The 15,117-nt window shown below is 38.4% G+C and overlaps 1 protein-coding gene across 1 annotated transcript in view; it reads right to left on the reverse strand.

Annotated features, from left to right (window-relative positions):
• Positions 1–15,117, reverse strand: part of SNX25 (sorting nexin 25) — an 82,999-nt gene that overhangs the window by 1,542 nt on the left and 66,340 nt on the right. The window contains exons 11-18 of the mRNA XM_068186954.1: positions 14,022–14,153; positions 9,083–9,223; positions 8,417–8,530; positions 7,753–7,917; positions 4,526–4,643; positions 3,257–3,323; positions 1,956–2,137; positions 282–382 (exon numbers count right to left, since the gene is read on the reverse strand). Of these exons, the coding sequence (XP_068043055.1) occupies positions 282–382; positions 1,956–2,137; positions 3,257–3,323; positions 4,526–4,643; positions 7,753–7,917; positions 8,417–8,530; positions 9,083–9,223; positions 14,022–14,153 (1,020 nt within the window). The remainder of the gene's footprint in view (positions 1–281; positions 383–1,955; positions 2,138–3,256; positions 3,324–4,525; positions 4,644–7,752; positions 7,918–8,416; positions 8,531–9,082; positions 9,224–14,021; positions 14,154–15,117) is intronic.

Genomic DNA, 15,117 nt, shown 5'->3' on the forward strand with positions numbered 1-15,117 from the left:
TGTTTATTTTTCTAAGCTGGATAAAGAAATTAGTTTGTATCTTATCAAGTCAGGCACATTGGATGTGGTAGAAGATCTCTTTTAGACAAAAACAATGCTGCTGTTTAACAGTCCTTTGTTATTCAAACTTAATCAAGTGATCAAACCTAGAGCAACTGACTTATTTTAATAATAAATAAATCTCTGCAAAACCACACCCCCCTAAGCTTTAATACTGAGTAAGTAGAGCTCAGTAACTTACAGGATTATGAAGTTAAAAAGCTACTTTTCTGGTTACTCACATAAAGTAGATGCTTATTAGCCTTTCTCTCTTGCAATGCATTGAACACTTTCACTACACCATGACGGGCATTTTGTTGTCCAACAAGATTCTGCAGAGTGTCTGCAACAAACATTACTTCAGTTTCTGTTGTTTCATTCATGCTAGGCAAAACTTCCAGCCAGAATCATCATTCTGCTATGTAAAATCACAATCACAAAGGTTGGAAGAGACCTTCAAGATCATCTAGTTCAACCATAAAGACCCATAAAGAAGGGGAAACAAAGCCGCTGCACGTCATTGGACCTTGGCTACAAGATACACAGCACCCCTACTCACCAACCTTTTAAAAACACAGCTTGAAAAGGTACCCTTATTCTCCAGTTACCCAACAGATAATAGTGTGTGCATCTCAGAACATTTTAAGCATTCTAACATGATACATCAAATGCCTTTTCAGTAGTTCACTAAGTCTCATCTCACACATCGTTAAACCTTTCACTTAAATACACCTTCAGCCACAAAGACCCAACTTCTGCAACATTTAAAACAAATTTAGCAGTTTAACTGCCTTTCAATCTTCACAGAGAATACTTCCCACAAGAAGGCAGTTAAGATAATTCTAAGTCAGTTATTTACACTTCGTATTAAATTAAAGAATAAATAGTGATTCAGTGCTCCATCATTAATCTAAGGTGCATTCAGCTATGTCCTGACATATGGCTCCAAGCTCAGAAACAAACAGAAAATCAAATACCACAAACCAACTATGGAAGGCTATTTAGTAGCCAAGTAGATGAGTATATAACACAGGTCATAAATGGAAGGGTTGTTTACACATTAAAAGACAAATATTTTGTATGCATACCTACTCCTTTTTTGCAGTAAAAGTTGGTTAAACTACCTAATGCATGGGGGTATATGAGATATCTAAGTGAAGCCATAAAATAGTTCATTCTCTTCAGATGGAGCAGAGAAAAAACATCCAAGCTACGTTGAAGTGCATTTCCAAGTGTTAACAGCAATGATTTTAATTCTTTTCAGTTAGATGCCTTTGAGTTTACGCGATCTCTGAGGAGTCACAAATATGTAACTGGATTTCCTGTCCTGTGAGTAGGACAGGATGGAGCATCTCAGAATGTTGCCCCAAAAACATGCTGGCTGAAAAGGCAGCTGCCCAGGCTTGGGAGATACAGGTAGGCAAAGGAAAGTACTGAAAAAACCACTCCATCTAGGATCTTCTTCTGCCCAGGCAGCAGGTCACTCTAATTTTTAGTGCCCTGAGACCTCTTATCAGAAAAAGACAACACACAACACGGACAGCATGGGTAGATCCCTCTCTTTCCAAAATATAAGAGGAAGAAGTAATTGGGGTGGTGCTAGTATCCTATTCGGCAAGTAATTTGGCAAGTAGCAGAGCCACCTATTTGCTCACAGAGAACCAGCAGAGAGAGAATCGACAGATTCCTTGATGAACATTATGCACAAAAATACAGCAATTTTGATTTTGCATCCACCAATAATATCTGAATCCATGCCTTTTACCAGACAGGCAGAAGAGGCAAAGACTAAGACCAAAATCATCCTTATTTATGCAAATAGTCATAATTTAGAACTCTACAGGAAAATAGTTTGATTAACCAGTTTCCTTATTAGTTATTAAATCTGTGATTAAGCAGAATCAAAGTGGTCTCACCTGGAATGTTTTCAAGTAGTTTTTGCTGTGCTCTCTGTTTTGTCTCCTGCTTTTGTTCATCGCTCTTGGCTCTTGGTGGTGGAGCTAACTTTCCATTTGGCCAAAAAGCATCTCGAAACACACCAATGTAGTAAACAAGCATTGGTTCACTGAACATCCAGTGTATAGTATCACGGATTTGCCTGTAAAGAAGCGTAGAAGGGAGCCCATCAGAGCTAGTCTTTCATCTTTTACACATATTTATTCTTTTTACTCCTCAAAGTAGTGGAAGAGATGTTTTTTCTAATGTAACTCTGCCAGTATATCTGAGTTGATTTCATTGGCATGACAGCTGGTCATATTCAGCTCTGGGTGCTCTAGGATCTAGGTCATTCCAGATACCTCACTTAGATCTGAAGAAGGCTGCTTTTCAATGTAATCCACAAACATACATTTCAGATTACAAGTAATACATTGAAATATACATCAAAACTACATTTCAAGGATGGGCACTACAAATGCTGCACCAGAAAAAGTCAGGATAATTAGGTCACTAATAGTAGCAAACTCCAAACTATTTGCCTGTGGAGATGTGCCTGCTAGGATAAAAATAGCCAGTTTTGATGGAAGTACAGTAAGTTTCTTCACAGATAGCAAACCACATTACTGAAGGGATTAGAAACAGAGATAGCAGCCTCTTCTTGTGGCTGAACCACTCACTGTAGCCTTCAGCACCAGGAGTCTAAGGTAGAGAGCAGGCTCCAGTCAGTACTGCTGCCATACAGCCAAATCCCTTAAAACCAATAATAAAGTCAACCTACATGTAAAAAGCTGTGCTCACAAATGCTCTGCCTTTCTGTCCTCCTTCAGGCATTTTCCAGTTATCAGCAGGGTATGAACAAATGAACCAATCAATTTAAAACTCAGTGAGTGAGACCAGTCCAATTGACTGCTACGTAATACACGTAAGAGGCTTTAAATGCCATGCTGGGAAGTGCAAATTTAGTCACTGATTGGACAAAGAACAGCCTGCTGTGCTGACAGAATACTTCTAAAATTTGTTTCTGACCAGGGATACAGCTTTCCATATGAAGGGGATTACAGACAGGTATGCTCATAGCCTCAGGCAGGCCTCACCTGGCAGCATAGAGATAATTCACATATCTATGTTTTCTCTAATAAACATAACATAGCTGTAAATTGTGGAAAACAAATGCAGATTATCATATCCAGCATGATGTCCAGATTATTTTAAACGTTCTTCTGTCAGCCGTTTTTTATAGAATGATGATGGAAGCTCAGTTAAAGCAACAGCTACTTACTTGTTGATGGTTCTTCCAAAAGTGACTTGTACTAGTGCAATTAATGTTTTTCTGACCCACTTGAACACTAGAACAATGAAAAATTTTTAAAAATAATGACCAAGTTAATAACATTCCAGAATCCATGATCATGTGCAAAACCTTCCCCCTACCTCCCACCAAACCAACCCAAACAACCCACTCCTACAGTAAACACATTGTTATAACCCTTTCTAAGATTCCATTAATTGTACAGAGGTTTCATTTTTCTTGATTACATTCCTTGTACTGTTTGCTGTATGTTTTTTTAAATCCTGCAGATTTTATAAGTATGCATATAAAATACATTCTAGGTTACACTGTACATTTTTATATGTAAGAATATTTCAAGTTTATTGAGCAATACAACTACTCAAACCCCTTTTTCTACTACAAAAAAACCAAATGTCCTCAAACTTCCCACCTTTTTCATACCTACAGTATGAAGAACACACAGGAGCACCATAAAAATTCTGAAAACATTTTCACTTAAACCAAGCAGTCAGCTTTCCATTACAGATAAAGGAAACAAAAGTGAGTGCTTCCTACTAATTACTGATAAATCTTTCTTTGATACTGTCCACCATCACAATAAAGTCTATATTTGGAAGATACATCTACCATTTTTGGAAGGTGACACATTTTGCAATAGTTACCCTGTAAATAATTATATAGAGCATCATGTGTGGCTGCACATTCAAATAGAAACAAAAATATTTTTTTTTATTATCATCATTCAGTTACGTAAAAGGGGGGGAAAAAATCCAGTATTTAAATATACCACAATTCTAGCATAATTTTCATCATAGACGTTGCAGAACTAAAATGCATATATAATTCACTTAAAATGTATATTAAAATCATATTTCTTTGTCAGAGACATGTTCTGTAATAAAGCTATCTTTCCTTCTTCAAGATTTCCTAGAATCTATTGAACAGCCTATTTACAAAAAGCATACTATTGTCCTTTTTTTCCTTTTTTTTCTAATTTTTTCATGAAAAATTTAAAAATACAAAGTGCAAATGCTCTCCCCTACCAGTTACATTTTATTGCCATTTTATATTGTAATGTCACTCCAAAGTTATGAACTGCTGAAGAATAGTTTGGTCACAAACTGGCCATATAGATTGCAAGAATGAAGATTAGGTGCAATAGATTGCACTTACTGCAATAGCAAAAAAACCCTGAATTATAAAGTGTCCTACAGAGCCAAGAGATTCCATTAGCAACTGAGCAGGTTTATATCTTACTTCCTCGCAGTTCAAAAATCTCTCCGATCAGCATGAAACACGGTTCAGCAAGAGAGTCCTTCTTCCCATCCACCTCCTCTCCGTAGTCTGACAGGTCACTGTCCTCTTCCGTTTCTTCCTAGGAAGAGAAGCACAACACGGGTGTGTGTTGCAGTTCCCCAGTCTTCTTCCAGAAGGGATTTTGGATTTAGTTACTGCCATGATCTGGGGAAGGACCACAGCCAGTCCTCTCAAAAAAAACAGAGCCAAAAACTACTGCTGGCAGGATCTGGCAAACAGGAATCTCACAAGGGGTCTTGAAAACTTCCCATTGGACTAAAGCAATGAGGATACTGCACTGCTGGAATTTTCATCACTGCTGTATCTTCTGCCTGCAGCCTTGCCCCAGTAAGCACCTCAATGCTGCCCAGATTTTCAAAATCTACTGCCTATCCCCATCAACACCAGCTGGATGAAAGAAAGCAGGTGATGTGGGAGTTGTGTACTACTAGGAAACAGGTGAGACCTGTAACCAGGAGATGGCACTCAACAGTGTGTGCGACTGCAAAGCCTCCTCTGACACAATACCCATAAAAACATTCAGGACCGGGAGCTAGACAGCTGGAGCTGTTTGCAATGCAAACAGCTGGGAGAAAAGGGGACAATCAGGTTATTGCACAGGGAGAAGCAGGTAGCTGGCTCCCCAGGAGAACAGTCAGTGCCTTCCCAGTCAGTGGGATCAGGCACTAACCAGTTGTCCTTGAAGTAACCAAACCCAGCAGTGGAAAGGGAACTGGCCACTAGAGAAACAAGCACCATTAGTGAAAACTAGTCCCAGGCAGAAACACAAATTGTGGTACTTGGTGACCTGAGCCTGAGGATATCCAAGCTGCAGGCACCAAAGGGAGAAGAGCTATTCAGATAGACTCCCTCTGGGCTGACTGGGTTGAACCACCTCAATTCTGGCAGCACCATCTATTTCAGAGTGAAGGGCAGACAGCAGGTTGTTTCTCACTGTCATGAAGATTGCTTCAGGATCAGGACTACAATTCCTATCATTACTCATGGCAGCCAACACATCCCTTTGCCTTCCTGGACCTTCCCCTGCCAACCTGTGCTTCGAGCAAAGCTAAAGAGAGGCAGACCTGACCTCCACTGAGGCTGGTGCAATGCCCCAGTCTCTGGATCAGGAGTGGTCAGAATGATGTGCAAATTTTCTTCTTCAGCCTGGCTTTCAAAGATATTAATCATCCCTTCCTTTTGTCCTCATCATTCAATCATCTAATATTAGTTTATTTTTCTGCTATTCAGTGAATCTCCTGTCATTTAGAAAATGCAACAATGTAACTAAGTTCTTACACTACAGTGCATTTTCTATTCCAGTAAATTTGTAAACGTAGAAGCCTTTCTCCCTAGATGATATCAGCTGCTTTTTTGCTCTGATTTGGTTTTGGTCTAGAGAGCTAAAAAATACGTTCTAAAGCTAACCCTGTCCAAGGAGTTACATATATAAAGAAATTGCTGCAGTATCTAATCCTGAACACAACACTCAAGAAGTATTATTGCTCTGACATATATTTGAAAAATGTGAGATGAGATTAAGGGCAAAGAGAGAACTGAATGAGAATATTCTATACTACAAAGTTCAAAATACAAACTAAACCAAGAAGTCTGAGTTATAAAAAGAACACAATTATACCAGCTTTACGTGTGGTTTAACAGAACTAACTTCATTTATGACCTTGTGCCAAATTATTTAACCCCAGTTTAACTGCTTTAAAGTATCCAAGATGCTATCAATGGGGCAAGACTGAGCTGATCCAAATCTTTTGCTGAAAGACATAGGAGTCCAGGGAACAGCAGAGCTAATCCCAGACTGCCTCACAATCTGTCTCACTCCATTTTATTTTATTTTATTATTTTCACTTTAGGAAAATCATTTGACATACTCATTCACAGGGTCTAAGAGTTCCCACCATCCTGTATTCTGTTATGTGTAAGCTTAAAGAATGAAGGGAGAAAGAGAGGGAAGAGAAATGTGAAGCAGTAACAGTTGCATAATATCTGCTTTGTTTATTTGTTCTTTCTCCTCTCACACACTAGTATTAAAAATTGTCTTTCTTTCTCCTGTATTTCCCAACTATTTCCTCTTACACACTCCCATAATACAATATCTATGCAGTTTGGCTTTGTCTTCAGGATGTTTTTCAATTAAATAGCAAAATACAAATAGCTTCACACTTCAATGCTTTTATGCTACTTCTACCTATTAGTCATTTTAGTGAAAGCACTTTGGATTTTAGAACTCCAGTACTTCTATCAAAGCAAAACTAGTTTCTCAAACTTTCTTTATATTTATTACTCTGACATGAGGCACATGCATTCAGCATCTAGATGCAAACACAGCATACTTTTGTAAGGTACATTTATAGGATTTTCTTATTCCTGAGATGCAAGACCACCTTTCTCCCTATTAAAAGCCTAGAAGTGTCCTGCATAAGACCCATCCACTCCAGACAACTACAGCATGTAAGGAATTAACTGTTTCAAATGAATTTTGTATAACCTAACTAAAAGGGGGAATAGAAACATCTCCTTGAATATTGCATTATCTGAACGTGAACAACACAGAATAGAGTGCCATGCAATTATAGTCAACTTAGTCAATGAGCTACTTTAGTCACTAATCTATTATTCATTGCATTTTGATAAACAATGGGTTTTCATGGCTGAATAACAAATTCTCCAACTGGTTTGCCTACATAGACTCCTGCCTGCATTTCCAAATGCCCTCAGGAAGCCTGTACTATTTGCCAACAGTTTTTGTCAAAACTAGGTCTGCTTCAGAAGTTGTCCTGAAATTAAGGAAACACAGCTGTTCTTGCCAAGATAATATTCCCAAGGGAGAATTATTTTTATCTGGCAAAACCTGAAATATGTATATCCAGAACTCAAAAAGTGGAAAATTCTGCTGTAAAAAAACCAAACAATCCCACATGAACTGCAATTTGTTTATTTGCAGTAGCTTACACATTTGGCTATATGCACGTACCAAAAGGCAGGAAACCTATTTTATTAATAAACATCTTTTAAATTCATAGGCAGCTCTTACTTCTGACTCTCTGTTCACTTACTGTAAATTACAAATGACCTTTGGAAATATTGCCTGCCATTCAAATACTAATGACTCTCCCTGCTTACTTAGGATAAGTTATTAAATTTGGGAAGATTACTTTTCTACCACTTACCTCCTGATGAGAAAACAAATCACCAGGAAGTCGTTCTAGAAATGAGGAGAGTGAAAATGATGACTTCTTGCCTTGCACATCAATAACTTTGAGGTGCTCTGGGGAGGGGCTCAAGAAGGCATAAAGTGCTTCACTCTGGCAGAGTCTTTCATCAGAGAGTAACTTCTAGGAAACAAAAATAACGACACATCACAACACAGCAACACATCAATTAAATATTTCTTGTTAAGGAATAAAATGTATAACACTGATTAAATCACAACTCAGAGGTAGTGTGAAGAAAAAAATCCCAATCTCACAAAGATACTAAAGTACTGGAATTAGTAAGAATAAAGCTTTTAGTCTTAGAGCTTTCTTGTTTTATAACAATTTCTCTTTTGTAAGGAATTTGTTGTGAAGAGTTTTAGCTGAAAGTGGCAATTAAAGGATTCATTATTTATGATTCCTTAATTAGTTGAAGTTTAAATTAACTTACCACTAGAGAAATGGTTACTATTAGTCAAACTCATCTCAACTTCAGGCATTTTGGACAACTTTGACATTGACAGTGTCAAACCTTGCATTTGATCTATTTGTTCTAGGCTCTTTATTTAGGCAAAAGAGAGGCAGCAGCCTCTTAATTCTCCTGTTTAGATATCTGTTGGTTTTGTCTTCATTTTCTTACCTGCAGAAAGTTATTAAGCTGGTTCTTGGATTTCTCCATGAATTTCTGGTCTATGGATTTGAAGGGCAGCTTGCTGAGAGAAGGCAACTGAACTTTCTTTAATGATGGAAAACACTGTGTAGGAGAAAGGAGAGCTCAGTTAAGATGTATGCAGAAAAAAAAGACAGGTGGTTCAGAATGGAAATCCTTTTTGCTCTCATCTCACTTCCACACCCCTCTCAAGGAAACACCTTCCCTTTCCCCCTGTGGGCTAACACATCTAAACCCTTTCCCTTTACAGCACCATTATCTATTCCTTATCAGACTGAAAGGTTAAAGCACTGTGAAAAAAAATCCCAACCTTCTCTCTCCCCAGAAGCTGTCATTTCTTACTTCCCTAGAAGCCAGACATAAAGCCTCATTCTTATAGCAGGCTTCTGTATGACAGTGCAGAGCATATACCATTTTGAAATGGGGTTAGTCCAGTAAAACATTATTAAGGGGGAAAAATAATTATAAACAAGTTTTATAATCATCTGTCACAGACCAGAAATAGGTAGATAGAAATCTAGGTCTAAAGGACTAAAAGCCAAAAGGCTAGCATTAAAACTGGTAGCATGAAATTTCTATCACTCTGACAAATTTTGGCAGTTTGTATCTTTTCCCTCCCGTAACCAGGATTCGTACCTCGCTGAGTTTGCGGTGTAGGTTCTGAAACTCATTGAGCTTCCTGGGAACAGTCCAGTTCTTAGTTTCAGCTCCACCAACTTCTTGTAAACTCACCATGACAGAGTAACAGGGCACTTGTTCTCCATTCTCTTCTAAAACCTTGTGGGGGAAGAAAAACCAGATAAGGTAATCCCTGTTGAAAGTAAGCAGTGGAACATTTGAGCTGCCAGGTGACTCAGTCCCACACTTCTCTTAAGATTTGAAAGCTACATATTACTTACATACCATTATATATATACCTAATATTGCATATATACTACAATTCCCTTAATGAACTAACCTTCACCCAAAATGCTGTGCCAGTCCTGAACCAGCCCTCCAGCTAACCTCTATTACACCTTTACATATAGTTTTGCAATGCTGTCCACCAGCAGCCAAGTCTCCCTGACATGTCCTCTTCAAACAGCTGAGTGCACTATTTCAGTTTTTAAGGTACCTACCATGTAGCTTTGTGATTGCTCATCAATACTCCATCTCTCCTGTCTGCATTTACCCGAGTGTTCTCCCTTTATTTCCACCCTCCCTTCCCAGTGCTTCTGCTGAGGCTCACCCACACGCCAGGCACAGCAGCTCTGCAGCTGGGTCCAGCAACAGCTGGTGCGGTTGTGGAGCGATTTCTCTCCTCACTTGAGCCGTTCTCCTTGCATAGTTTGTGGTATCCATGCACTGTTTCTGGGGGACTCACAACTTTACAAAAAATACTAATGAATCCAACTACAGTCCTCAGCCAGAGGAAGGAGAAGCAATAAACCACATTGTCCAAATGGGAAAACTACAGCAAAGCTAAACAATTTTTCTCGAGACAACGGCAGCAGTGTGACCACACTGTTCCTTAAATTGAAATAAAAATTGACATAAGAATTTCATCCTTATGTCCTATTAGTAGCAAATTTTTGCTTACTTATTTTGAGGAGACAGCCAAATTGATTATGAAAGACAAATAAGGGAAATACATAAAATATTTGACTTGAGAATGCTTGTCTTTATATACATGCAAATAATTATAAGGTAATTATAAAATACCACTCCCAGTCTTTTTGAGCAATGTGATAACTTTAAAGCTTTTTAAAAAAAGAATATGTAACTAATCTAATTAGTATAAGAATAAACCTTAAAATTCATATAATTATGACACCTTTTCTGAGAAGCCTGTAGAGATCTGAAAACACAATGCTGTGGATGAATAATTTGACAAGCAACTACATCACCATCATAAAAGCCATGTGGCTGAAATGTACCTTCATATTTTTAAGCTATTCAGAGCTGTACGTTTACAATATTCCCTGTGATGCATTCCTCATAAAGCTGCACAAGGACCACTGGGAAGCTAAGTCTGAGGCCCAGATATCAGAAATCTCTGTCAAAAAGCTGCAGCAGCACTCAGACAGAATACAAAGCACCAGCCTGAATGCCTGCAAATGTGCCTGCTTCTCAGTGCAGCTATTTGGAGAAGTGCCTATCTCCTGCCAGACGACTGCAGAAATAGATGCTTGAACAGCCTCCAAGATGCAGGTCACAAAGACATGGTGCAGAACAACTGGGATTGTCTGGGACAGTCCCTGCCCTGTCTACTCTGAGCTAGATTGGATCTGTATTTGTAGGTGACCCACAAACACCTCCTGGCTGTCATTTTTCAGCACTGGGCAATGAGTGCTGAAATTGCTGATTTGAGTCATGCTTACGATTTTCCATGCCAAATTTGTTCCCAGGGCAGGGGTTTGCAGGATTCAGGGTCATCTGAAGTGTCATTGTCAGGAGAGAGTCATCCCTCTGAAAGCACCTTTTCAAAATGGGAGGACTTAGTACTCCTGATTCAAGCTATGTGCAGAATCCTCTAAATTCCAATTACTAGATGTAGACACATTAGAGCTTTTTATAAGTACTCTCAAATACCCTAATATAAATACTGAAAGTGTTCAGGATCTTCACAGGAATGCAAGTTTTTTAATCAACTTAGGTGCTTCTGAATTTTTTTTTCCAAATTAAGGAGTAAACTGGAAAACAAAAATTGAATGTCAGGAGGTCTTCTAAACCAAGAGATTTAGTCCCCTGCTGTTAGCAGGCACCACCTCATACAACTGCTATCATGAATGAATTCAAACTAGAGAGCCATATTCCTCTGACTCTCCCTTTTGCTAAGTTAAGCGAACGAAATTTGAAAGTGCTTTCCGAACTTCTTCTTGTGAGAGAAGTTCCTCATTCAAATCCCCTCTTCTCAAGGGACACGGCCCAGCACCTGCAAAGCAACCGTAACACTTCCTCATCCTGAGTGGAAACTCCCTCCTAATGTGTTCAAGGGCTGCATTTACCCTTGACAGACCTGCAGCCCGCTCAAGATGAGCTGCACATCTGACAAGCCACCAGCATATCTACTGTATCCAGCCAAGAGGTGCTCCAAGGGTCAGAGCTGAAGCCCAGAGCTCCTGCTGAACACAAACCTTGCATGCCAGCGGCATCATGAGACTGTGCTTCTAATGCTGCTGCCCAAAAAATCATCCGGCTTTTTCCCAACCTTCCTAACCCTTCTCTAGCCCTGTCTTCAGGTATTGCCTGTACAGTGCCAAGTACTGGGGGAAAATCACTTCCCTGTTCCTGCTGGCCACACTGTTTCTGATACAGGATGGGATGCATTTGGTCTCCTTGACCACCTGGGCACACTCCTGGCTCACATTCAGACAGCTGTCAAACAGCAGCCCCAAGTTCTTGTCCACTGAGTAGCTTTTCAGCCACCTCTTGTCCTCCTTGTGGTAACCGCAAGAAACATGCAATTTTTTTCACCTTATTCAGATCTACAAACTCAATTCCTTATGAAAGCAACAGATTTTTTAAGAGTTATGCTCTGAAACAGTCTTTCTTTGGACAAAGGAGACAGAATGTCTGTTAAAATCTTAAATGACACAAGACCAAAACCATTAAAGCAAGCAGATCAAGTTAGGTTATTTAGCTTTAAGTTATATACCTGTAATGGGGAAGAGACACTCAGAATTACACAAGTTATCATAGGCCCCTCCATTCTCATGTTCCTACTGTATTTTTCAACCTCTATGAGTCAGCCAAAACACTGAGTCTCCAAAGTAAGTTTTATCAGAAATATGAGCTACCAAAAGACACCTAGAGATTATTTACACTGATATATATATATATATATATATATATATATATAGTTCACACACATAGGTTTAGTATATTTAAATTACTCAAAACTATAAAGACTGAAAGATTCACGCTAAGAGATTACAAACAAGATTTTGGACATGTTTTTTTTTCCCCCAAGACTTAAGTAATTTTTTCTTTTTTGCATTCTCTGTTAACTGATTAGTAGATCAGTTTAAAAGGTTAGTGACTGGCTATTACACTTGCAGTTCAAGATCTATAGCAAAATTTACTTTTACTAAGCTTTTCTGCTAAACAACAGGGCCAAGGTTTTCTTTCTCTAAAATCACAGATCTATGTTCTGGGACTGGCAACAACGAATTTTGCAGTTAGAAAGACTGTATCATCTACTCATGCCCCTGAAATCATCAACTGCAGCTAGAATATTCCCAAGTAATTAATTAACATAGATAACTACAACACCCATGTTTTCTCCAGCCTACCCTTTGAAGCACGGACCTGCAAACAGCACAATTTATGCAAGCCTATATTTAATTTCCTAATCCAGTACTACTTATAAGTTATAGCTAAGGCAGCAAGCAATTAAAAGCCTCTTCCAACCTCTCTCTAATTTAGCCAAACCACCTTCTCCTCTGGTAATAAGAGGGACACTGGACAGTTGTATATGGTTACATTTGTGCAGATAGCTGCCATTCTGCACCCAGAGTTTACCAGATTTTAAGACCAGGCTTCAAAAGCTACAAATAACTCTTAAGACAAGAACTTTTCAGTTCTCAAAAGTGTCACTTGAAAACAGCATTAAAACAACACCAAACCCAAATGTTTCCACATGGAGAATTCACTTTTAAAACTGGCACCTTACATTTTTTGACCTGTTGGATTTATTTCTTCTACAATGACTTCAACTGTTGACGGACCTATCACTGGCTTGCAAGAGCCTGAGACACAATCAAATAAACTTCACAGCACATACTTTTTTCCTCCAACAAAGAGTTACCTCAAGAAAACTATTTGTATTCTTTTCAGGAACATTTTCTTAGTGGCACGCAAAGGCAAGGTAGTAGAGACCCAATTAATCTTTAGATCTTCGTAGTGATACTGTCAAGAAGATTACTTATGTGTGTCAGCCTACACTCACTACATAACAAGCATTCACTGAGTTCCTTTCATGGCAAGTGCTAATAGAGAGCCAGAAGATACTAATATTTTTTGCTTTCATCACAATTTTTTGCATGCATTCTACAATTGTCTGCCCAAATGGAACAGCAAAACAAGACAAAAGAAAAGTAACAACTTCTTCAACTTACAGATATAAAGCAATTTCTTTCCAGGCATTCAAGCCCCTTGAAACTGTACAGCCATTAAATACAATAATGTAAAACCCAAAAAGTATAAGCACTGCATCTTTGAGACATAGCAGACACACAACTGCACCCAAGTGCAATAGCATGGTAATATTGGAAGACAGAGTTCTCATGAAAAACAGCACCCCTAAGATAGCAAATTACTTTACCCAGTGCCAAAACTTGTTTATGTACATGCAGGTAATTTTTATAACTCCACTGTTATAACCCCAGTGTCTGAGGAATAAATACTCTCTGTATGCATCATAGTAGCCACTGGGGAAACAGAAGAGGAGCTCAGAAGAGGTTAGGGTTCTTTCCCCGACAAGTAAATTTTAAGTATAAACAGTTATAAGGAAAGTATCTACACATTTTTCTTCTGCTTTTCATGCAAGTTTGAATAGACTCAGAAGATAAAAAGGCAGAAAAAAATCCCCTACCTCTCCTGAGACAATGAAGGCTTTCCACATGCCAAGATTCTCACACCACCAGTCTGTTCTTGCAATGTGCAGCTGAAGGTCACTGTGCTCTCTCTCCATCAGAGTAATTTCATCCTTCAGCTTAGAAACAATCTGCAGAGAAAAGTTTATTCATTACAATTGGTAGGAAAAAGTCTGTGCAGCACACAAGCTTTGTGTCTTTAGGGACACTGTTCTGAAAGAAGAAAAGGTACAAAAGCAGAGAGAGAACAATTCCTGTGGATAAAGAAAAGACCAAAAATCACAAGTGAGGGAACTGATGATGCCTCAAACTTCTAAAGCACATAGCAATCTTAAAGGTCAACCCTCACACTAAAATAAAAACCAAGTTAGAAGTACAACTACTATCACACTACCAGCATAAAAGACACTTGAGATAGGATTATATACTGCACATGGTACGTTTTATAAGAATTTGAAATTGCCATTAATGAAATACACCTTACTAAAGACATCTTTATCATTTTCAGGTATACATCACATGACTGAAGAACCTGGGAATAGATTTCATTCCTAGGAATTCCTATGTTAGAAATCACTTAAAGTTATCACTTATTTCATTCTAGTTTTGAGAAGGCAAGGATTTGTTATTGTGGAAAGCACAAAATGTAGCCAAACATCCTGCCAGGAGACAGTATGACAAGAGAAGGTGGACATATACATAAGATGTGACATTAGAAACACAGCAAAAGCAGATGACACTTCTCCATTTTAAATATGATATACCACTAACCCAAATTTATCAGTTCTATCACTTACACCACAAGTGGTACATTCTACAGAGCTACAGGAATTCTATCTTATTCAGAATTGTTGTCTCATGTCAGATGTAAAATATTATCTACATGACAGCTATATAACAATTTTCTAGTAAATACCTCACCTTCAGAATAATTTTATATTTTACTTTATTTGCTATCAATGCTGAGACTTCTCTACAATCCCCTTACATTGACTACAGGAACATTCAATAAATACAGAACAAGTGGTAAGATTTTCTCGTAAGTAAACAGCTGTTACATTTACAAACCAAATACTCAGACTTTACAATAATACT

The sequence above is a fragment of the Anomalospiza imberbis genome, chromosome 4, assembly GCF_031753505.1.
Source record: "Anomalospiza imberbis isolate Cuckoo-Finch-1a 21T00152 chromosome 4, ASM3175350v1, whole genome shotgun sequence".
NCBI classification, from domain to species: domain Eukaryota; kingdom Metazoa; phylum Chordata; class Aves; order Passeriformes; family Viduidae; genus Anomalospiza; species Anomalospiza imberbis.